Below are 24,802 nucleotides of genomic sequence, written 5' to 3' on the forward strand. Positions count from 1 at the left end.
ATTTTTACTGTTCAAAATGAAATTTGAAACAATTTGTATATTTTGAAATATTTATAACCATGTTTTAAACTGCATTTACAACCTCACCATGTAAAAAAAAACAAAAAGAAAAAAAATTTGTACTATTCATCAAGACTTTTTTAGAGAAAAGTGGTAATTGTTTTGAATTATCTTTATTTCCTAAAGCATGTTTTTCTGAAAAGAATGATATACAACACGTGATCTTTAAATGTGTATTTGTATCTAAAAAGTGGCTTTTAAGAAACCATGTATTTTGCTTCAAAACAGCCCAGCACTTTAAAGTGATTTAATTACCACTTGGAGGGTTAAATATTAAATAATAATACCTGACAAAACTAGAAAAAATATTTTTTATAAATAAACTTGAAGAAGTATTAACTACACAAAAGTATGAAAGCAAAGCTGTTATTTTTTCAACATGAATATAACATGAAATAGTATTATACATTTTATTTGAGTTGTAGTAAACTGTATCCAAAACATAAGTTTTTTTTATAGAAAAAAAAAAAACCGTTATAGAATACAAACAAGATACAATCGCAAACTTCATACTTGTTGTAGAGGGTGAGGGAGGTACGGTACTGAAAGTAAGATAGAAAAAGGGTAATACAGACAGACATACAAGACTTGAAACTGTAGCGTTAATATTTTACAGCGAACGGAATCAGAAACTGAATACAACTAATGCAGGATTATATATTAGAACTGTATTTTTAAACATTTGACATACTTTATAAATATTTCCACAATGAACTAGATATAAAAATAGTAATTTAGTAAAATACTTTTTATATGATCTTAAAATGATATACTTTTTAATGATTTTTTAAAATATCTTACTAACAACTATTAAAATTTGTTCTCACCTACTGACAGCTGATATATTCATATCACTTCCTTTATAAGCTTTAATGATTGTGATCATTACCGTCGTAATAGATTGGTATGAGAACCAACTGAATGGAAGATTGTTCACCCCGTGTTGTTACAAAGATCACACCATTGGCCGGACTGTAATGATTCTGTACATTATACACCTATTTTCAGTCAAGGAGTGTGAATTTTTCTCAAAACAAGATTGATTTAACTGCTTTTGCCACGAAAACAAGCTTTCTTTAGTTTGTTATATCTTGTAAATTATATAAAATCAGATAAGAATCCATGACTGTACTGACTACTACGGGGGTATTTGGTTGCTACCGGATTAGATTTACCTTCATCAATTTGAGCTTCAAATTAGACCTTAGCTGCAAAAATTAGTGTATAGAAATGTCAAAAAGTTATCAATTAAGCAAAACCTGAAACGTCTACACAGATCTAGAAAGTACTTGATAGTGTTTACTATGGGACAGAAGATAAGTTTAGGAACGTGTACAAAATGATCGCATCATTTGGAAGTTCATTGACGAGGTGAGAACAATGTCATGCTACTACTGTCCTATATTATGAAATTCAAACTAAAATTATAGCATTTAAAAAAATCCTGGATATTAATGAGATATATAAATTTTTGTGGTATATTTACGAAGAAAAATGTTAAAAAGTGTATTTTGGGAAGTATCCTTATACTAATTTTTGCACTTAAAGTAAAAGTCACCAGCTGTGCTGCTGTCAAGAACCAAATATCACATCGTACACTTTTGTTTGTGTAGTTTATGCAGAGTAGGATTAACGTGAGGTTCGGTAATAACTAAGCACGAACCAAATTTTATCATAATCTAAAAATGAAAACTAGAAAGTTATTGCTAAGTAGAAATTGGATGAACTTTTTGAAAGCTATGGTAAAACAAATGATTTTATCAACACATTTATTATGAGCGTATGCATTTTCTGCATTGTATACTTGATGGAGTAGTTAGATTTTTTCATGTTTTTTTAAATATTTTCATAACTTTTTTTGTTTAAATAAAACCGACATAAACGCTTTTATATTAAATTAAATTTATTGGAAATATAAAATGCGTCTTCAGTTCTAAAGCCTATGCCTTGTTATACATATTTTTAAGTCTTGTCTGTACAGGGACTATGAATGTTCTCAGATCATTTTTTTGTTACATGCATTCAAAAATGTATATTTTTATTGGTCTTAATATTACCATTGACTTACAGGATTTGCAGGTCATGTAATATGTTAATGCAGTAATGACAACTTCAGCATCAATACAATTAACAGATAATTGTATCCAAATTATCTTAAATTGTGTAGAATAATTATCTTAAAATTGTGTAGAATAAATGATCTCCAATAGAATGAGTTCATGCTTTAAACCGAGTAAAGGTGAAATTGGATTTAAGAACGGCAAATGTTTCATCACCGAAGATGATTAATTTTTATTTATAGCAGCTTTTACGACGGACTAACTGACGGAACGGGTAATAGGTACGCATTATGTAAAACAAATTGTTTTCAAGAAGGTGTTTACTGTTTCTGATTGGCAAGAGCTAATTGAAGTAACGAGAAGTCGTGCGTGAGTGAGAGTGTGTGAGAGAGAGAGAGGCCAGCTCTGTACAGTGCCACGACAGCTTCCATTAAGCTCTCATCTATATGCACAAACACCCATTTGTCAGTTAATTCCATATTGTACGAGGACTCATGTACTGTACATCTTCTTTAGAAATCGAAAATACAACCGTTGGTATTTCTTGGTTAACATAAATTACAACTCGTCTCATCCAAGAAAACGTTGCTCAATGGAACAATTTATATTTAAACGTTTCTAAGTCTTATTTCGTTGTAAATTGCATAAGGCTACTCGTTTGTGTACGTGTTTTTTCGTTTTAGTTGACCTATTTCCTACATATAAACACATATTACAATCATACTCTATTTTAAATATGTTCAGCGTGTGCATTTAAATATATATATTTAGGTAAATAATAGTATAATCCTAAGTTATTCTATCTTAAAATTTTAATTTGAGTACAAACATGTTTTACTTACTTAATAGACTTTCTTACTGAAAAAAATTAAATTCGCATATTATTTTTCAGTTCAACAAACCATTTCTATTACATATGCACATTGAAAATATTGTACAGACAAACATTCACTGTGTTTCTATTTGACATTATGCCATTTGTACACATTTTTAAGGTTTTATTATGACAGCAGAAAATAGTTTAACTACTAAAAATCACACTCATATATAAAATTAACTATGAAGGTGGTTCAACAATTTCAAAGCTTGTCTCCTTCCACCTTTCTTTCTACACTTGTAATAAAATTTGATTGTAAACATAAAATACCTATTTTTTCCAGTTCAAACATTTGTTGAAAAATATACAGTTGTCACTAATTCATATCATACAAATCACAGAATGTACAAAACATGTGTGAAATCAATATATTTGAGACAGAAAGTTTGGCATACGGTTCAATTATAAATAAAATAACAATAAATAATTTATTATAAAATGTTATACAATTTATTTATTAATATATTTTGTAGGTAAAATATAATCTAGTGGGCTTTTTAAACACAGTTACCTATAACTAAATAATTTACTTTAAACGTTAAATTTTCTTCATTTCTGATCGATTCAATATAATCTGCTTATATTTGTAGTAAAAACTACCTAGTAAATTTGTTATGATGTTATTTAACTTTTGTATTGTATTGTAATAATGGCTGCCTTCTTGCTACAAGTTAAAGTTGTTTCACCAATAAAGTAGCCGCATGTTGTCGACTGAAACCTGTTTTAAGTACAAAGTGTACCAAAAGCTTTGTTTGTAAAGCGCACCACCTAACGCAATCAAATACTCAATCAGGTTGAAATCAAATTAACGACAACATCCCCTGCACTTGTGTCCCTTAGTGGTAGAGGTCGAGAGAGAGAGAGAGAGAGGGAGTAATAGCACTCAGCCCACTGCAACTCCCTGTTGTCACTAATATTAACTGTTAAACTTGACCCAAAGTGACAAAGTTTACGTAACAACGCACCGGGGCTCTATGTCGGGAGTTACAGTTTTAATAACGTTTGCTCCGCAGCCGGGTCGTCAGAATATGGAACATAAATGAGTGCAGTTGGTCTGGGTGAAATGTATTGTTCTAGTCCAGCGGACCGGACCAAAATTGAATCTCCCTTTAGCACTCACATTGATCCCCTTTGTCCCACTTGTCCATATTGTGGAAGCAATCATTTTTCCCCTCCCTACAACTTTATTAACTTGTTGTCCAGTCGCTGTTATAGGTTATTAAAAAAATAACATTGTTTCAAAATAAATAACAATTATTGTTATGTGATACGGGATTCGCTAATTATTACTGATTTATTGTATTATGTAATTAGTAAAATTTTAAACTATGTAATAACTTTTGCCTAAATACATAATTTGGCTGTGAAGATTGAAATTACAATTTTATATTTTTACTGAAACATTGCTACATATATATAAAAAATACAGAATTCAAATTTTAGCAGTTTTAAATTAAACTTATTTCTTTATCAATAAGGATATATCAGTATTCATTTCTACCTTTATTTCTCCATGATTTTTACGACAAACCATAAATTTTAAAATAATATTTTTTTGAGATTAACAATTTAGTTTCTCTCTTTTTTATTACTAATTTGAATGTATAAATATATCTCCTGATAAGTATAAAAATACTTTTAACACACCACTAATTTTAACTTTTTTACTTTACTGAACTTCTAATTAAAATTATTGAGTGAAAAGTAAAGTTGAAACTCAAGATCAGTTTTCATGTATGTTAATCAAGGCATAAGTGAGACATTAAGTATGTCAACAAATTATTCAGACTACAAAGATAAGATTTAAATATACAAATTGTGTCCTTCTCCTCATTCCCACAAATTACATTTCAAATTTCAAAATTACAATCCATGTCTTCTAATATATACCTCAATTTAATAACAATAATAATATCTCAACTGCATAAAACATTTGATAAAATACATATTCTATATTACATAAGCAACTATACATAACTACTTTAGATAATAAACTACAGGTCAACAAGGATGTCATTGAGGAACTCATTGACACTGTAGTAACATGTATCAATTAATAACAATTTGTAACATTTTACAGAATCATGTTTCTTTAAGAAATTTTAATTGTACAGGTACCTTATTATGTAGCCATATATAATGGACTTCATTCTAAAAATACCAGATTATCTGATTGGTAATATACCAGAGTCTTATTTGTTGTCTCATATGAATGTGTAGATTTAAAATTTTGAAAATCAGAGGGATTTTTGTGTACCATTAGTAACATTTCAGACATAAATACTAAAGAAAGTAAGTATTTGAGATTTTCTAAACAAAGAGTGACAGCTGGTTCTGTAATTTGCAATAATTATAGCTCTTATTACAATTTGTTTGTAACCGTGGCCACATTACTTGTAAAAGTGGCCAGGTAATTCCAAAGTTAATTATTTGTAAATATTGTATTTTATATTTGTTGGAATAAATTAATTTATTCATTCTTATAACACTTTTCTGAGTTTTGAACACGGTTTCACTACTTGGTGAGTATTCCATATTTCAGAATGGACTGTGTGAATTACAGAATACTGAATTACAATGTAGTACTTTGCCTACATTGATTTGTATGTAGGCAAAGTAATTCGTTTCACATGAGACAGAATGTGACAAAATCATCATCGAAATTTTAAAGCACTTAATATTTTTAATAAATATTGGGTGTGAACTTTTTAAAATTTTAGTTTTAGTCAATGTGAATCAAGAAATTGTTTAGTGTCGGAAAACTGTACTGTATTTTATTTCTTTTCAACTGGGTATTTTGATTATGTCTAGGTTGAAATTTAATAGTATTAGTTTTTTATTCATTAAGAAATCCATTATTTTACAAACCAACTCTTCAAGTAAATTAATTTATCAATTAGTAGATAAACCTAAATAAAAGAATAATTTTTAACTATCAGCACATTTGTACCGTCAGCATAGAGAACAAAATATTTTTGTACTTTTAAAGGAAGCTTAAATAAAAATAGTGTTGGGCCCAAGATTGATCCTTGTGGAACTCCATAAAACACCTTAAATCGAAAAGAGTTCAATTATAGTTGGCATTTCTTACCAAAGTTCTTTGTTTCTATCCCTCAAGTAGGAGTGAATACTGCCGAAAACCTTTTCTCTTAAACTTATTTCATGAATTTTATCTAGTAAGAACCTGTGATCAACACAATCAAAAAGCCTTGGACAGATCACAGAAGATACCAGCAGTAAACTGTGATCTATCCAAGGCCTCTCACATGCTATTAACAAACTCCTTAAGACCTGTCTCAGTACTTTTATTTCTCTTAAAAGCAAATTGTTCATTGGATAATAAGTTATTATATTATTCAATGACTTACGTCATCAAGTCTATCATGGATGATATGGAAAAATATCCTGTTGAAACATTTAATTGCAAATAAATGTTAAATCAGACTAATTATTTTACAAGAAGCTTTTAAGAGCACAATTGGAATTTAATCTAAGCCACATAATTTACTGTTTTTAATTTTAAATTTGTTTTTTCTAGCTCCTCAATAGTCACACATTCAAACTCATACATTGTATTTTTACAGTTATGTTTGATTATAAATTCGGGACTTCACAATTTAAAATTTGTATCAAACTATGTATTTTATTGAAAACAAAACAAAATTTAAATTACTTACTTGATGCATATTCAAAAATGCATATCTTTAGTTATTTAAATATATTTATTGTTTGTCCTTTAAAAACATTGCAAGCAGTCAAAACAATTGTTTGAAATATAATTTTAGTATTTTTGTAACAGCAGCCCAAACTGAACAAATATGAGTCAATGCCCTGTTAAAGTCCTTTAAAACAATTAAAAAATAGCTGTATAATAGAAATGAAAGAAATTTAAAGAAATGTTTTTACGAATTAAAAATAAACATGTTTAGTAGAACAAATGATGAGTGTTTCAATTGTGAGAAAAAGGAGAAGCACTTTGGATTCCAAAACAAGTTTAATAAGTTTTTGTCAAGTCCAGAAAATTGTTCAATAAACTAAATATAACCATTTAAGAACCAGAAATCAGAAATTTATTGTCATGTAACGTTACATAATTGTAGTAGATAAGATCTACAATGAACAGGTGACTCGTCAATATACTTTAAAATATACTAATCCTAATTAAAAAAAGTTATAAACATAATTAACAATTCATTGATAAATAATCAATATTAATCGCACAAACAGTGATCCAGTAAATATGTAAAACATTAAATTCTAATAATACATGTACAGGTTATAATTCATATTAAAATTAACTAAAGATAGATGTAGCTATTATTACGCTAAAATAAAATAATTTACAAAACATAAAACAAATTTTAAAATAATTAGCGATAAAATAAATAGAGTGGAATTAATTATACATCAAAATGTTTTGATGTGGTTGGGGGGAGTAATTTAATTAATGAAGGTTGCTTCATTTAGAAAATCAGTTTCTGAATAATAATAGAACATTTACAATATAAAGAAGAAAATAGTTTTTAAATGTGCAATATTTGTATATCATGTGTTTAATATAACCACAAAAATTATGCCAAAGGCTGATAAACAATTTTTTTTATATGAGCCAAATTAAATACAAATCACAATTTAAAATACATTAGACAGGCATATTTCTTTTATTACATAAAAAAACTTTGACGTAATATAAAATATTTGGACATAATGTACTTTTATAATTTTGAATCCGAAATTTAAATAATTCCTAATATATTGTTCCCTTAACTTTATTCATAAACAGGTAAGAGGAAGTTCTAGCCAAAATAAAAATATACTTAACATAATTGGCTTTATGTATCAAATGCACCAAGTTGTATTCTATAGTTTCTCTACTGTTTAAAATTTACGTTGAACAACTACTTATTAAAAATAAAATAATTGGGTTCGTCATGCTAACAACCGAGTAGCATTTGGTTTCATGACAGGGAATAAATAAATGTATCTTATTCATTTATGATACATTTTACAGTTACAGTTTTAAATTTGTGAGATATATACGTATATATATATATATATATATATATATATATATATATAAAATGTGTTATTGCTATCTGATGTAACAGTACCATGTATTGGCAATGAGGTGATAATATATTACATAATTGGCTATGACTTGCAAGCACTCACAACAAAATAGTCTATTATCAACCCAATGTACAGAATCTCTGTTAAATCGTTACAGTGTTTAATTTTATCTAGATGAAAAGAATGGCTTGAAGATGGATTCGCAAAAGTGAATATTTTAGGAACTCAAGGATTGCTGCGTATGGTCTACTAAACAATTGTTGAGCTCAATGGGACCTTGTGGTAGAGATATAATTTTAGAAAATTATATTTGGTTTGTTAAAAAAAAGAATGGGATCTCTAGACTTACTAATTAAATAGTGTACATAATTATACTAAATTAATATTTAATTTGATCTTCATTATCCTTATGGTACAAGTGACACAGCCGTTGCGTGAACATATTCATGTGCCGTAGGAAAGCTGAAGTAATGTTATTGTTAGTGGCAGGCTGTTTATTTATGTCAATTGACAAGTGAATGTGCAATCCCAAGAAAGCGAGCAGAGAGCGCGTGGCCCCTGTTATCAACAAGTAGCTGGTGCCACACCTCCTCTCGACTAACATCTCTTATCTACTCTCACTAGAGCAGTTGTAACGCCTCTTAGAACCTCAAAATGTTAATTATTACAGTGACAACTCGTAATATTATTTTAAAGATGGCGATTCCTATAATTAAATTTCATTAAGTACAGAGAAACATTTATGCTGTCCTTTCTTTACACAATCCTGTGTTTTTTTTGTTACAGATATTCCCGACATTCCTGAGAATATTAAAAACCTACGAGCTCTGCAGGTTGCGGATTTCAGCAGCAACCCTATCCCGAGGTATTGTATTAAGAAGAAGTTGGATTTTTGATCTGGTTTAAACGTGTAAAGTAACAGTAAAGATCTGGTTTAAACATGTAAAGTAAAAATAAAGGTCTGGTTTATACATGTAAAGTGAAGTAATGACTTATCTAACCAGTTGAAGTTAAGGTTAAGAAGCCTTCTCTAACACTTAACCTGGGGACCAACGGGTTAAAGGTGACTTCTGAACCACCACCAGTGGCCATTACATGTTTGGTAAAGGAGATATTCAGTTCCAAACACTACGTGTCCAAAGTTATTTAGCACCACCTTTAGAAAACATCCTAAATTATATTGAATTCAGCCTAAGTGATAAATTAGTTACAGTTTGTCAATCCTAATGATCTACACAGTTTTATGTTGTTTTATATTTTTGATCCTTCAGAGTACACTTTGTTATTTGATGAGTATAAACATAAAGGTTTATTCTAAACATCTCAGTCAAAACATCTCAAAGGCAGGAACTTCTTCAAATTCTGTCTGTCTGTGGAATATTTCTTGATAGAACGGTACTAGACTTTAAATGTTGTGCATGAGTTCCTCTTGGTCCAAGAAAGGCCTATATTGATTTTGGAGGTGAAAGATAACAATTATTTTATTATTTTTAATTGTTGAATAAACTAACTAATTCATTATGTTCTTTCCGGCCCTTGATTACTCCATTGTATTGGTTTATTTTGTAGTCAAATTTTTATAAACAAAAATATAATTTTGATCATTTTTATATTGTAAGACAGTTATTGTAATCACTTAATACGCTAGTTATGAACAAGTTTTTAACTCTTTTAATAATGCACTTCGTACAGAACAAACATTGTAGTTATATAAGCATTGATCCAATACCTATTGTTTGCCAAAAGAATGTGCTTTCTTTTTTAGTTTTTACTCTTGGGCATTGTCATGAGCTGACATGTTTTGTTTGTATTGACTTACTTTCGTAGTACACTTCTTAGGCAAATCATTTGTCCATCCTACAACATATGAAATAAAAATATCTTAATTTAATTAATTACTGATTTATGTAAAATTAAATTCTATCAATCAATCAATCAATCAATAATTCTTTATTCATTAGTTGTACAATACAGTACACATCGAATAGTGTCATACATTACTTATATATAATAAAAGTACTAAACCATACTCAAGTTCCTCTATTGAATACAAAACTAAATCAAATCAAATAATTTTTTTAGTTTTTCTTTTAAATTTTGTTAATATTATATTTTCCATCTTTATGCTTTGAGGAATATTTTTCAGAAATCTTTTCCCGATATACATAGTTTTTTTCGTGTACATTTCAAGTCTATGAATGATCATTGATGATTTCATTCTTAATGGCGTGTGTTATATTTGTGCACATTATTTTCTATGTTAATTTGTTGGCCATGATTGAATTTAAAATATAGGATGGTTTCATATATATAAAGTCCAAAAACTGTTATTATTTTTAATTCTTTAAAGCAATTTCTAACAGATTCTGAGAATTTAAGCTTAAGTATACTTCTAATGGCTTGTTTTTTGCACCTTTAAAATGTCAGTTAGGTTTTTTCTTAGTTGTGGCGCCAAATATGGCTATGCCATAAGCAATGTGTGAATGTATATGAAGCGTAATAAATCTGTTTTAGCACTTCAGTAGTACATAAAACAAGACATTTGCCTAATTGCATATAAGCCAGAAACTAATTTTACCAATCACAAATTTAATGTGCTCATCCCAGCTCAAGTGACAATCAATGATCAAATCCGAGAAATTTAATTTTTGATGCATTTTCAATCTCTGAATCGTCTATAAGAATATCAAGGTCATAATCATTATTATTTTTGTTTAGTTTTTAAAAATTAATGAATTTAGTTTTTCTCATAATTTAAATTAAGTTTTTTGTTGTTAAAGAATTGTTGTAGATTAGCCAATTCGATTGCTGAGATGAATTCAAAACTTCTTCTTTCGAAATTCCAGAAACCTTTAGATTTGTATCATCTGCAAATAAACACAAAGTACTGTTTACAGTATAAGATAGTTTGCTTTCAATATTCCTCAAATAACATAAGAAAAGAAGAGGTCCAAGATTTGAGCCTTGCGGGACTCCAATTAAACTTTGCTCTAATTTAGATTTAAATCTTGTTAAAGTTCTATTTGTCGACTTATGAGCTATTTCAACAAACTGTTTTCCTACCCGTCAAATATGATTTGAACCAATTTCAGTGCAATACCTCTAACTCCAATATCATATAATATTGATAATAAAAGATGGTGATCAACACTGTCAAAGGCCTTAGAGAGGTCCATAAAAAATTCCAATAACAACTTCCCCTTTGTTCTATTGAATTTATGACTGATTCTATAAAACTTACTGCAGCTGTGACGGTTGATTTATGTTTCCTAAATCCATGTTGGGTGTTGTTGATAATATTGTTTTGTTCTATATAAGTCTTCAGTCTATTATATACTACTTTTTCATAAACTTTCGATATAGATGGTAAACAAGGAAATAGGTTTCTATAGTTTGATTTAAGGAACGTATCATTTGCTTTAAATATCGGAATAATTTTAGCAATTTTGAGTAGATTAGGAAAGATTCCACTAACAAATGAAGAATTTATCAAATGTACAAGAATTTTTGCTTAGCTCTTTCTTTAACTTCTTTTATAATTTTTAATGGCACTTCATCGTAACCACAAGTCAGTTTATTATCAAAAGAGACACATAATTTCTTGGACCTCCTTTACATTTGTTGGAGTTAGACAAAAAAGAACTTACTGAACAATTTCTCAACAACTCTTACATCTAAGTCATTAATAATATTTAAACTTGTTAATGGTTGGACATTTTCGTTTTTTCTATTAGTCATATTTATAAAATAATCATTAAAAATGTTACAAACTATTTCTGGATTTTCTATGCATGCATTGTTCTCTTGAAGTACTATATTACAATTCTTATTTAGTTTACATCTTTTATTTCCCTACTTCATAATTAATTATATTCCAAGTGGTTTTTACTACATTGGAAGCCTTACTGATTTTATCACTGAAAAATTCCCTTTTGGCTAGTAAATCAGTTTTTTCCCTATAATTCTTGGTTTGTAATTTGACAAAACTAGATAGCTCTTCATCTTTAGTAGATCTTGCATATTTGCCAGTGTTTATGATTTCTTGTTTCTCCATCTTAAGTTTCATTTTTTTATCCACTTAAATGGATTATATTTTTATCTTAAACATTTTTATTGGAAAACACCAGTTAAAATAATAAGTGAAAACCTGATTAAAGATATTATATTTATCACTGCATGGAGCAAGGTATATTTTTTCCCAAAGATTCATTTTTTAGAAAATCTTTAAATAATTTTATATTAAGTGCAAGAGAAATCCCTACGGTTTTCAATGTAATAATCATTGTGTCCATTACACTGTTTCAGATTTTTTATTTTTAAAAATTTGCCCATCATGATCAGATAGCATTGTACTACACCACTAATTTCCAAACATTCCCTTTTAAAGTTTGTAGAAATGTTGTCAATTGCTGAACTCGAGCCCTGGAATACTCTCGTTGGAAAGTTAATTTAGACAATGCATATTGTAACTCTTCAAAATGTTTTGAAAACTGATGATGTCCTGTTTTTTTTTGTTTAACATGTTTATATTTAAATCACCTGCTAAGATTATATTTGAGGAGAGCTTTAGAACGCACATCCTATCAAAACACTTAATCTATCTAAAAATATGTTTACATCTGCATTAGGGGATCGGTAAAGACCCACAAACAATAAATTTTACATTATTTACAATGAACATTGTTTGCACAACACTCAAATATCCTATCGTCACACAATTTTTCAATATCGGGGCAATCACAACCTGTCTCCACTTCATCTGTTCCTCAGCCAAAATCATTACTCCCCCTTTAGATGTGCTTTCACGTGAGTAATAAACTAGTGACTAAAAATTTATTTATATTAATCCTTTCTATTTGATTCATTTTTGTGTTATGTTCGGATAAAACTACTATATGAGGTTTTAATTCATCAAGGATAATTTCCAAGTGAGATAATCTAGACTTGAGATTTTCAATATTTCTGATGAAAAATTTGGACTGATCCATTCAATTCAGATTTCTTTAAGTAATTACTGGGGACTTGGCTCGGCTCCAGTTTAAAAGCAAAATCAGGCTGAGATGCAACATTTGTAGACTTTGACACATTCATTCCATCACTATCGCCACTTGACACGAAGCTGATAGCCGGCAGTGGAGGATAAGCATTCGTGTCCTGTAGAGAGCCTGAAGAAACCGGTGGATTGGGAAATGGCTGCAGTGGCGGGCTAGGGGCTGTGTGACTCTCAGGGTGGCTGGTGGAATGCCTATATGATGTCGATGGTGGTTGATGGTTTCCAGGGTGTTACTTGTTCTTTGAGGTACCTTTGATTGTTGATCGACTGCTTTTCTCTTCTTTTGCAAATATGGAATAGTGCATTTATCCATACAATTTACCTCAATCTGATTCAGAAATTTGGTAGGTCTGAGATTAACTTTCTCACATAGGGATGCCCTGTTTTTAGCAATGACTTTACTAAGGATGAAAGTCCCTTTCCTGTTGAGATGTATACCGTCCTTTGCCAGACATGAATTGTCTAAGTAAATGTCCCACGTTGAGGTAGATAACGCCAAGTTCTTTGCATAGCCATCTTATATTTTGGTTTGTCCTGATGTAGTATTCCAGGTGATACATCTCTTTCTTGCTATAATGCTGTTGGTAACCAAACAAGCATCTGGAAATGACTTTTTGGCAGTTAAAATTGTATTATATAGAGCTCCCATGACATCTTCCGGGCAGTAGTATTACTGAGGTCATTTGTACCAGCATGAATGAAGACTGTATGGGGGTTTGTCAGTGCCTTTGCTCATAGATACAATTTTTTTGTCAATCTGTGTGGCAGTTGCTCCTCTATAACAATGCATTTTTCCATTTGGTATAGAGACATGTTTTTATAATTGAGTCATATAAAAAAACACTGACATTTTATATGCTTGTAACAAGGCATAAATGTCATATCTATAAATAAGTTGTAATAATTAATGTAGTAAATATTTAATTCTTCAATATTTGTTTCTAGTGTTTTATTTCATGTAAAGTAAAAAATATTGTAAATGTAACTAAATTATAACGTACATTACTATTGCTATTACATTAATATTCAATTTTAATTCAGTTTAATTTTTTATATTCCAGAACAAATTACATGTACATAAGCTTAACAAAGTTTGAAATACTATACAATATTCTTCACCATCTATGGTCAAAATTTAATTTTTTGTTATAATTTATATATATTTTTATTAAAAAGTATTTTTGAACTGAATGAAAAATTTTCTTACAAGAAGTAACATAATTTTGGTTTGAATTTCTTGAAACTTGATTCTTTTTTAATGTGATGTGGTAATTTATTAAATAACATTGTTCCTGTATATACAATATTTTATTTTCATACATATTAGTTTTGTGGCTTTTGAGATTTTGATGTTACTTTTTATTTTAATAATATAGTTACTTGTACATATATTCAAAATCATTTGATAGAGACTTTTACAATATTACTAGTAAGTTAATATTAAGAAATGTCAGAATGTTACTAGTTTTTAAAGTACTTTTAAATAATGTTATTTCAATGTGGTCGTTATCATTTTTTTGTAATAGTATTATATCTTTGACTTGGATATCTCCATTTTCCAGAAAACTACTGCTTGTCCTATGTGGTACTAATAAATACGTAATAATTGATATTGATGTTTTTATTAAAGAAAAGGATGAGTTTTTCCTTTTAACAATACAGTAGTACAAGGAGATATAGAAACACCAACAATGTCCTGTTGTTGGGTTCAGTACTTATTGAATTGAATCTTTATTGACACAGTTGAACATTCTGTTTTTTGTTTAAGTCAATAAATACCAGTTAATAATAAGTTACCAATTAATAATAACAAACTTAAGAATATTATACTTAAAATACCAAAAACTGAAATAACATAATCTTATATATCGTGTAACACAAAATATTTAGAAAAAGCTACAAAAAATAACTACTAATTATAAAACAACCTAAGAATGCGATTGGACCTGCTGCTGCATCACATCAGGATCTATCCGAGGGCCTCTTGTATACTATGGAAAGCTCTAACGGCCAAGTGGCTTTTTAAATGAACTTTAATTTTGATTTCTTATATACTGAGAAGAGAAATAATTTGGAACCAAATTAAAAAAAGAGAATTTTTGAATAGGGATAGTCTGAATTTATTAATTACAAGGTTTTGCTTGTGTCTTGTATTGTAAAAGTGGTCTAAAACATCAAAAATACTTCTGTTTTGAAAAATGTATAACATGGAATGGTAAATTAAAAGGCTTGCTAATGTTAGAGTACCACTTGATCAGAAGAACTTCCTACAATTTTCCCGTTGATCCAATCCCCAAACTATTTACTCTTTTAGAGACAGAAGACTCTATTAAACAAATTGGCATTATGAAAGCCCCAAAACATTATACCGTATCTAATATTATAGACTCGAATAAGTCACCGTAACCCAGTTTGAGAGTTTCCTGGAAGGCAAATTAAGATAAGCGCTTCAAGACATAAATTACTGAATTAAGTTGTTTTGTTAGGTAATTTAAGTGGGAGTCCCATTTAAGATTGTAATCTAAGAACTTAGTGAAAAGGGCACTGTTCAAAGAGTGATTATTGAGAAGAAAATGATGTGGAAGGTTTTGTGTATTTTGGGAGTGAAATTACATGAGTTTAGTTTTAGCCAGATTGATGTGAAGTTATTTGCAGATAACCAATTAAGAAGTTGGTCAGAGTTTCAAGAAAATACTGGGAAAGAACTTGATAATTAGAGTGATTGAAAATCAAACCGTTATCATCTGCAAAAAATGATACAGTTAGAGAAAGCTTATTAAATTCATTGGCAAGGCAATCAGGAAGATCATTACTTCTAGCCTTGGAAAATGTTCTCTAAAATATGACGTTTCAGTGACAATCAACTAATATTATACCGCGGTTTTTCAAAAGGCGATAAAATAATGTAAATACAGTCCTTGCACTTACTACAAGATAGTAGCTCGGTAATCAAGCACTGACAATCCAAACGATTTATTCTTTTTGCTTGTTGCTTTAAGGGGTAATTGGACATGGTAAAGTTAAATATAGCTGTTACATTGATTTTAATCTTAAGAAGAGGTGAGTTTAAAATCCACTTACTTACTGTAATTAATATTTTGATTTATTGTTTTTTTAGGTTACCACCAGGATTTGTGCAGCTACGCAATCTTACAGTTCTAGTACTTAATGATATGTCTTTGACGAATTTGCCACCAGACTTTGGCAGGTAAATAAATCTTTTTGATATGTATGTATTGGGTCTTATGAGGTATGGTTTTCCTTTTATTCAAGCAATTAAATTTTTATTTTGAATGTTGTGTCAACGCTTTTATATATATATATATATATATATATATATATATATTTATTTATTTATTAATTTTATGTATGTAGTTTACTTTAAGTATCCTGATGTTTATTTTAGAAACCATATGAAAAAGTCTGCAATATGAAACTTTATGAACAAGGTACATGAAAAAATGAATAAATTAAAAAATTAACTAGACAATTGTAAAAATTACAAGTCTTTTTATTTACCTTTTACCAGTCAAACGAAAACATGATTGGTTACTCGTGCATTGGGAACAGAAGTAATTTTTTTCATTCATATAGTATTTTAGGATTAATATATTACTGTAAACAAATGTGTTAACTTTGGAAACTGTTGTTTCCTGTTTGTTTATATGCATTTGGCAAGCATTTTTCACATCTTACAGAAACTTCTACCATTTGGGTTTTCTCCTTGCTGTATCAAATCTTATCCTGTAAGACAAAAATTTTGAATGCAACTTTTCTGTACGTGTATATTATTGACATCGTGCATAATACTTAGTAATGTGTCCAAAGACAAATAAAGATGTTAAGTCTAGTGGGGTGTATTCGAAAATCTCTTTAATTGATTTGGGAGTGCCTCAAGGCTCTATCATGGGCCTCTGATTTTCACGTTTTTTATCAACTAAATCACATCCATCCTGATCTGTGACGTAAAGTTTTTACGTTGACGATGACAGGATTTCAGTTATTATTCTTTAGTGTTGCCTGCAACATAAATAGTAGAAGCAGGTGTGGATAGGAAAGAAAATAAATGAACAAGATCGTAGAAAAGGCACTGATATTCACAGTATTGATTCGATTTAGTTCATTCAAGTCCCACATGTAGAATGTGTGGTTAGAACAGAGTTTCAGACTATTTATTTAGCTCTGTAATCAGCCACTGATTCTGTTTTGAGGTGCTATGAATACAGAACCACCCCCTAAACCACAGAAAAACTTTGGAGCACAGGGGAGAAGATTTTTCAAAATATCTGTGCTTTCTCTGGACATATCAGCAGTGTTGTTTTGTAAGCTAGAAAGAACTTGATCTTGTAATGTCAAACCTTCATTGAAAAAACATTTTTGTCCATTATTTAACAGATCCTAGGTCTAAAAGAATTTATTGACTTTCAATATGTTAGTGATTTTTGGATCAGGGATTGAGTTTAAATAGGTTTAGCAGTTGAGGTTATGAACATTACATTCCTGCTGTGAATGACAGGGACGTTCCATTCTCCTGCCCTTTCAGCTCATTGTACTATGAAAGACCTCATATAATTAGGATAAATGTTCAATTAACTTAGTTGTTTGCACCACATTCGTATTTGGCTTTAAATAATTATTTTTAGATGCCTGGTTATGTATATATTTTGTAAGATACTGTTTATAATAATGTTTCAGAAATATAATTTTTAATATTTACTTACATTGTTTCATATGTATATGTCAAACCGTTGCTTTGACATTTCCCCATCAACACTCTGAAAGGCCTTTCTTGTCTGTGCATGCAATGCCATATCAAGAAAAAGTTTTGAAAATTGTTTTAAATCGAAAAGAATTTATTGTAATCAACCTAATTTGGATATGAACACAAATTAAATAGAATGAAGGAATTTAGAAATATCCCATCATTTGATCCTAAAATCAAGGTAGCCTGATGCACTAAAAAAGTTTTACAATTATTCCAAATTTTAGGTGTATTTTATTTATATTTTCTAACCTCTTGTGCTGAGTTTATAATTTAAGCTTTTGATTAGCTTTGTTTATAAGCTGTGAATAACATCGAAAATGATAAATATAGGCTAAAATACCCATTTACTTGATTTATTTCTGATGTAAATATGCAGCATACAGTCAAGTGTTACCATAATTGAAACGATATTTTTAAACTATCAAATAAATTTTTATTTGACAATTCACTTTATTGTCTCTGCATTATAAACCCTCCATGCAGAAATAAATTGAAAGTGTTCAATTAAAAAGTTAAACTCAAAACTAGACACGCACCTAGTGATGGGATACAAACATCTATTTTCCAATAATAAAAATATAATCTCTAATTAACTCCTTAAATAAGTTTGTTTAGTTAACAGGAACAGAGTTTATTTTTATTAGCGAGGTATTATTGTTGGCTTTTATTCTATTAACTCATGGCTTGTACCCTATCATCCTCTTAGTTAGCCAAAACTGAGTTGATAGTTTCTCATTTTTTAATTATTTTTCAGTTTAACAAGTTTGCAGTCATTAGAACTGAGAGAAAACCTCCTGAAATCACTCCCGGAGTCGCTGGCACAGCTGACCAAACTAGAGCGCCTCGATCTCGGTGACAATGAGATTGATGAACTGGTAAGTGCAGGAATATTTGATCTTGTTATAATCATTTAATCTGATAAACGAATACATATCCATGTTTAATACTTAGTTACCTCATTTAATACAGGTTAATGTTTTTAAGTTAAGGAAAGAAAGAGTGCTATGCAATTCCCTCTGTAATATAACATTTCCCTGGAAAATATTTGAAAAAGCTATAATAGGCTTGGACAAAATTAATGGGCATGTTCTCGAATTAAGCAATACATTACAGTCTGTCAATCCTTAAACCGGCAGTTATATTTCCCTCAGTAGTGTAGTGTTTTAAGAATGGTATGCATGAACTATGTTTGTACTATTTTTAAATGTATTTAATGCACAAAACAATACCAATCTTATATTTTTTATATGAAAAGAATTACCGTTTTTATTAAATTATAAAAAATACATGTTTTACTTTCTTTGTAACCTTACAAATATTAACCAATTGAAAAATGTAATTACACTTTTTTCTCTTTACGAAAGGTTAATAGTATGAAAGCGTGATATACAAAAAAGATATTTTATATTGAATGACTCCTAGACTTTTAACTGAGTTGTTTTACTTTAAACTAAAAAGGTTCTCAAGTGTATGCAAAATCATAATTTATGATAAGAGTAAAACTCCATTTTTATTGTAACTAATAACTTAAGTATACACATTTTGTTTTATTATCCAAAATTGATTGCTATTAAAAATATTATTCAGTACTTTAATCAACTATTTACACTACTTTGTTGTTCAATTTACTTTTAGTTCCCTTATGTTACTTGAATGATTATGAAAGTTTAATAAGTTGTTTGTATAATGGAGATTACATTTTAAAGTGATCATTATTTTAACATCACAAGATGTCTAGACATTTATACACATTTTTTTATTATTATAGTTACGTTTATTTGTGTAAATTGAACTTTCTTCTCTCTGTTATCAATGTTGGTACTATTTGATCTTATTAAAGAAGTGGTAACTTGATATTGGTACTATTATAGAGTGCAACATTAAACACTGATTTCAGGCTTTTGCTAGCACCTGAGTTAACCAATGTATATCCTCCTTTTCTTTGATTTTGTGTTATGGTATACTTTTCGGGTAGGCTCAAAAATACATAAATTTTACTTCAATTTTATCTGTTCAAAATGTATTCTAGGGAACATAGTATTACATTCTTTTTTTCCTTGTTTTATTTAATGTTGCATCATTGTCTTATTTCATTGTTAAGGACCCAACAGGGCCTTTTTAAAATCATGTCTGTCTGTCTGGCTGTGAGATCTCCTGTTAGAAAGTGCATAGAGACTTGAAACTTGGGTACATAGGTTCCTCTTGATCCAAAGAAGAACCTTGTTTATTTCAAGGTCAAAAGGTTAAAGGGGAGCAAACTTACAAGAGAATACGTGAAGAAATGCTGTGTTGCGTTTCGTAAGTTTTGTCGGGTCCATTGTTTTGGTTTATGTTTTTTCTTCTTATAATGGTTTAATTGTCAAGCTGTCAGTTACAATTGAATGAAAATTATATTTTGAGAACAAGCTCAAATAAAAATAACTGCTTTTAACTATGTTCTAAAAATATTGAATTTTATTAAAACTGATTACGTAAAAGGGAGTAGTGTAATTTTTTTCAATGCAGCACTGCTTTCCAAAGCTGTGAGTACTAACTTGTTCTGCTAATTTTATGGAAACAACACCTTGATATTTGCCATTTAAAAGTGTACTGTGAAAATATATTTTATGTAATTTTGTCCTAAATACGATTCAAGTTCAGGTCCTGCATAATAGTAACCATGTAACCTGTTTTTATTTCCTGATGATCTTGTAACTTTTGCCAACCATTTTAGGACTTATTATACAAAAATTGGATTGTTAAGTTTGAGATTTGCTGTAGTGAATCGGATTTGTTCTATGACCTGTGTTATGTGTGTCTAGCCACATCACATCGGCAAGTTGCCAGCACTGCAGGAGCTGTGGCTGGACCACAACCAGCTGCAACACCTGCCTCCGGTGAGTACAGTGTCACTCTACTCTATATCAGTGTCTGTGTGTTTGGAAAACATTATTTAACCCTTCCCATGCCGTGGACGGATATATTAGAATGGTAGACTTTAACTAAAACGCCAAATAGTTATATTCGATATTATAGATCATGTCTCTTGGAGAGTTTTTAGTTCACAAAAGGCTTTTGAAATGCTCATAGTATGCTCTGTGCTTATAGCGGTTACAAAGGAAGTATTTAGAAACGACCTTCTCTCTGCGGTAGGGTAAGGGAAGCGCCCTTTGTCTAACTCCGACCACCTGCTCGTCTGTTCTGTCTCCTACAGAGCCATAACCAAACATATCCGTGGCTTGTATTACTACATATCTCGTTATTATTCTTCATTGTGTAGTAGTGTTGTAATTAGTTTGAAACATTTATCTTGTTTTATAGTGTGCCAAGGTTTAATTTAATTTAAATTTATATGAAATAAACAGTTTTGTAAATAGTTCTTTTTTATTTTTATCAATAAATACGCTGATTTTTAGTAAAATGCCCGTTCTATACCCTTTTTTGCTTTTACCTTTTAATAATTTAGTTAATAATAAAAATTAGCTTTGAACGTAAAGAAAAAAAATTTTTGATTGTCTTGGCGTTATAGGAAAGTTGGATTTATAGATTTATTAGTGGCGTGCGAGGGGTTAAAAATGTGAGAAGGGAAACAGAGTGAATGTGCTATTTTGTGTTATTGTAGAATTACATAGTGCAATATTTTGCATAGTGAACACAATTCAACCCTTTAGTGCTGACCAGTGAAATTATGCCCATGGTACTTCTGCTAAAACTGACAGCTTACTCAGTTTGTGCTTCTCAGTTTTTTTTCTTTTTTTTCAGACTATCTTTTATAATTTATTTATTTATATATTCAAATACAATGACATAAAGAAATGGATTTATGTCAAAGTTTAAGTTATTTTTATTGTAGATATGTCAGGAACTCATCCAAAGTATACACTGGATTGTCCTAAAGGTTTTTTATTGTTCTTTCTCGAGGATTTTTCCTGTCAAATTTTGAAGTTTACGTCTGATAATCATTCTACAGTCATAATTTCACGGCATCCTTGCTCAACCTGAAAACTGTTATGAATGACGAAATCTTCGTCATGTAATGCTACAGTATTTTTAAGAAACTTGTTTATTGTCTTTATGTTGATAAAAACACACTGTTTAGTACCAGAGGTCATTGTACTCTTTTTCTATGAATACTTTTTACTACAATACTTTTTATCTAGACTTACTAGAGTTTTTACTATTTAAAATATTAATAATAAATAAATTAAAGCTAGGAACACTACTGAAAAAAATACTAAAACAATGTGCTTTGCGATTGTGTACCTTTATTATTATAGGCTTTTAGTAATGTAAGTTTACATATTTTGGATCTACATTATATTTAGAGTATTATGAGTGTTTTAAAACTGAAATCATCCTCAGAGAGGAACACACTTTTATTTGTTTAAATGTAAAAGCTTTTGTCAAAATTTTTGAAATTTTCAAACTTTGATTAAATAGCATACATGATTCTTTTGATAAGTTTTATTTTTAAATATTGTTATTCCTTGTAATTTATTAACAATAATGATATACAATACATGATATATTGTGTAACCAATGTATTTTAAATTTTTTGGAAAATTCCTTGTGAAAATGCCAATTAGGACCTAGTTGATGACACAAAAATGTTCACAATGTTTTAAGATTTGTTTCTATAGTTAGTTTTTTATTTTCAAATATGGTTTTATTTCGTTTCTTGAAAGAAATGTGTCCATTATTTCACAGGACGTCGGGGAATTGAAGAAACTGACGTGTCTGGACGTGTCAGAAAACAGACTCGAAGATTTGCCCAGTGAAATCGGAGGCCTAATCAATTTGACAGACCTACACCTATCCCAGAACATGATAGAGACACTGCCGGACGGTCTGGGCGACCTGCAGAAGCTGACCATACTGAAGGTCGATCAGAACAGGCTGGCCAGTCTCAATTCCAACATTGGAAAGTAAGTGAGAACGTGACCTGAACACGTTCCTTATTACATTGAGTACGTTAAATCATTGCCACACAAAATTTCATCATCGTCCTGCTCCGTGTAAAGCATCCATATGGTGACTCGAATATTAATATGTAATAGATAGTTTCACTAGTGTAGTCCGCTATCGGTATGACTGGGCTGGTACTACGAATGAGGTAGCAAGGCAGTGATGCATGCCAACGGACTGAGGTTGTTATCAATGCTCTCATCAAGGTCACCACGCTAGCTGCTAGTTCACACTGACAAACTATTTGAACTCACACTTCCTGTAGCATTAGCCCAGTCCACATTGTAATTGTTAAAAGAGTGAATTGAGTTTGAATGTTCACCGATCACATAAGCCGTGTTAAAGGTATATTTTCTGAGTGCTCATAACGAAATGTATTTCTCATTGTAAATTTAGAAATTAATGAATCAATATTAAGATCTGTATGATTTGAATGTTGGACTTCTTGTTGAATACTTAAAAAGATTTATATTACTATATTAGGTATATTGAATATAACATAAGCATGTAGAGTTATTGTATTCACTACATTGAGAACACACCAACCAATACTAACAACTTTTAATTTTTGTGAGGCCTTTCGATATATTTACTTTTGTGATGTGTCTGATAAAAATAGCCTTGCTATCGAAAGGCCTCACAAAAATAAAAAAATTATTTGTGTTGGTTTGTCTGTTCTCAATGTAGTGAATACATTAAGAATAGCCGAATACAAGCACCATCTTCAACATGTTGATTTATGAATTATAATTGTTATGCCACCTTATTTGATATTTTCTCTAATAGCTTATTTACTAAACACTTTTGACTGAATACAGAATAAATTTTAAAAGAGTGTTTTCAATTTGAATTTGGTAGGATATTTTGGTTAAAACATTTTTATCATTGTTGTTCTAATATTTTTATTTAAATAATCTAAAGTATACTTTGTTTTTTTGCTATTAAAACTATTCTGCTAATGTTAGAATTGCTAGTTGGCTGCATCAAAGAAATCCATTTGAGTCAGAGCCTGCAAGCGAAGCTCTTCAATCAGCCAATAAAGAGAACATCATGCGCAATTGCAAAATTGTTTCCTAGCATTAACACTGCTTTGCTAATCTAGAATGTAAGGCTGGAAAGTTTGGGCATTATAAATCCATTAGTGTACAAACGTGAGCTGAGAAAATCTTTACGTTTGGTGATGAGTGAAGTCTCTTGAAGCATGTTCTTGACACTATGAACAGCTGTCAAAGTGAATACAATCAAAAATTATTAATAAACAGTAGATTAAAACTCCTCCATTGCTAGTTTTAGAGTTGTGATCAAGTGTTCACAACTTGATTTGTGATCAAGTTGTGAGAAAGGGACCATGAATTTCATCTTTGGGTAGCTTACGAATTTTGGTTTTGAGCAAAATAAATATACACTATCAAATATGAAACAGGTTATAGGTTTTAAAACTATATATACAAGTCTTTAAACATTTTAACTTGTAACACATAGCAAAAGAAAAAAGCTACTAGGATAGATCCTTGTGGAACACTTAAGATTTAGAGTCAGGAACTACATTTTCCAAAATATCCATTAGATCATTGTTATGTTATACATTTTATTTGAATTAACTGTCATCTATTTTCTAAAAGTTACACAGTTATATCAACTAAGCTAAATTAATTTTGTGTTCTAAGTAAATATTTTATGGTGTAATCTGGAGGTTATTACTTTTTATTTTAGGTTAATTATTTCAAATGTTTTACTAATTTGCTATTGTAATGAGAAGTATTTATCAATCTCTAATATTTCCAAATTAAAAAAAATTAACTTTGTATTTTATTATAATTTTTATTAGAGCTAAAATTATTGTAATGGTTTTCCCTGCTACGTTTTAAATATGATATATTATGTAGAAATGAATGTAATTTAGAAAATGAAATCATCTTTGCTGTTAGAATCATGTTGCTGGTTTCATGACTTCTTTAAGTTTTTTGATTCAA

The 24,802-nt window shown here is 29.7% G+C and overlaps 1 protein-coding gene across 1 annotated transcript in view; it reads left to right on the forward strand.

The window, feature by feature from the left end:
* The window catches only part of LOC124363173 (protein lap4-like), a 54,684-nt gene that overhangs the window by 27,040 nt on the left and 2,842 nt on the right, over positions 1-24,802 (forward strand). Inside the window, exons 3-7 of the mRNA XM_046818319.1 lie at positions 8,854-8,932; positions 16,239-16,328; positions 18,640-18,760; positions 20,687-20,761; positions 22,572-22,789. Coding sequence (XP_046674275.1) covers positions 8,854-8,932; positions 16,239-16,328; positions 18,640-18,760; positions 20,687-20,761; positions 22,572-22,789 — 583 coding nt within the window. The remainder of the gene's footprint in view (positions 1-8,853; positions 8,933-16,238; positions 16,329-18,639; positions 18,761-20,686; positions 20,762-22,571; positions 22,790-24,802) is intronic.

Source organism: Homalodisca vitripennis, chromosome 5 (assembly GCF_021130785.1).
Source record: "Homalodisca vitripennis isolate AUS2020 chromosome 5, UT_GWSS_2.1, whole genome shotgun sequence".
NCBI lineage: Eukaryota > Metazoa > Arthropoda > Insecta > Hemiptera > Cicadellidae > Homalodisca > Homalodisca vitripennis.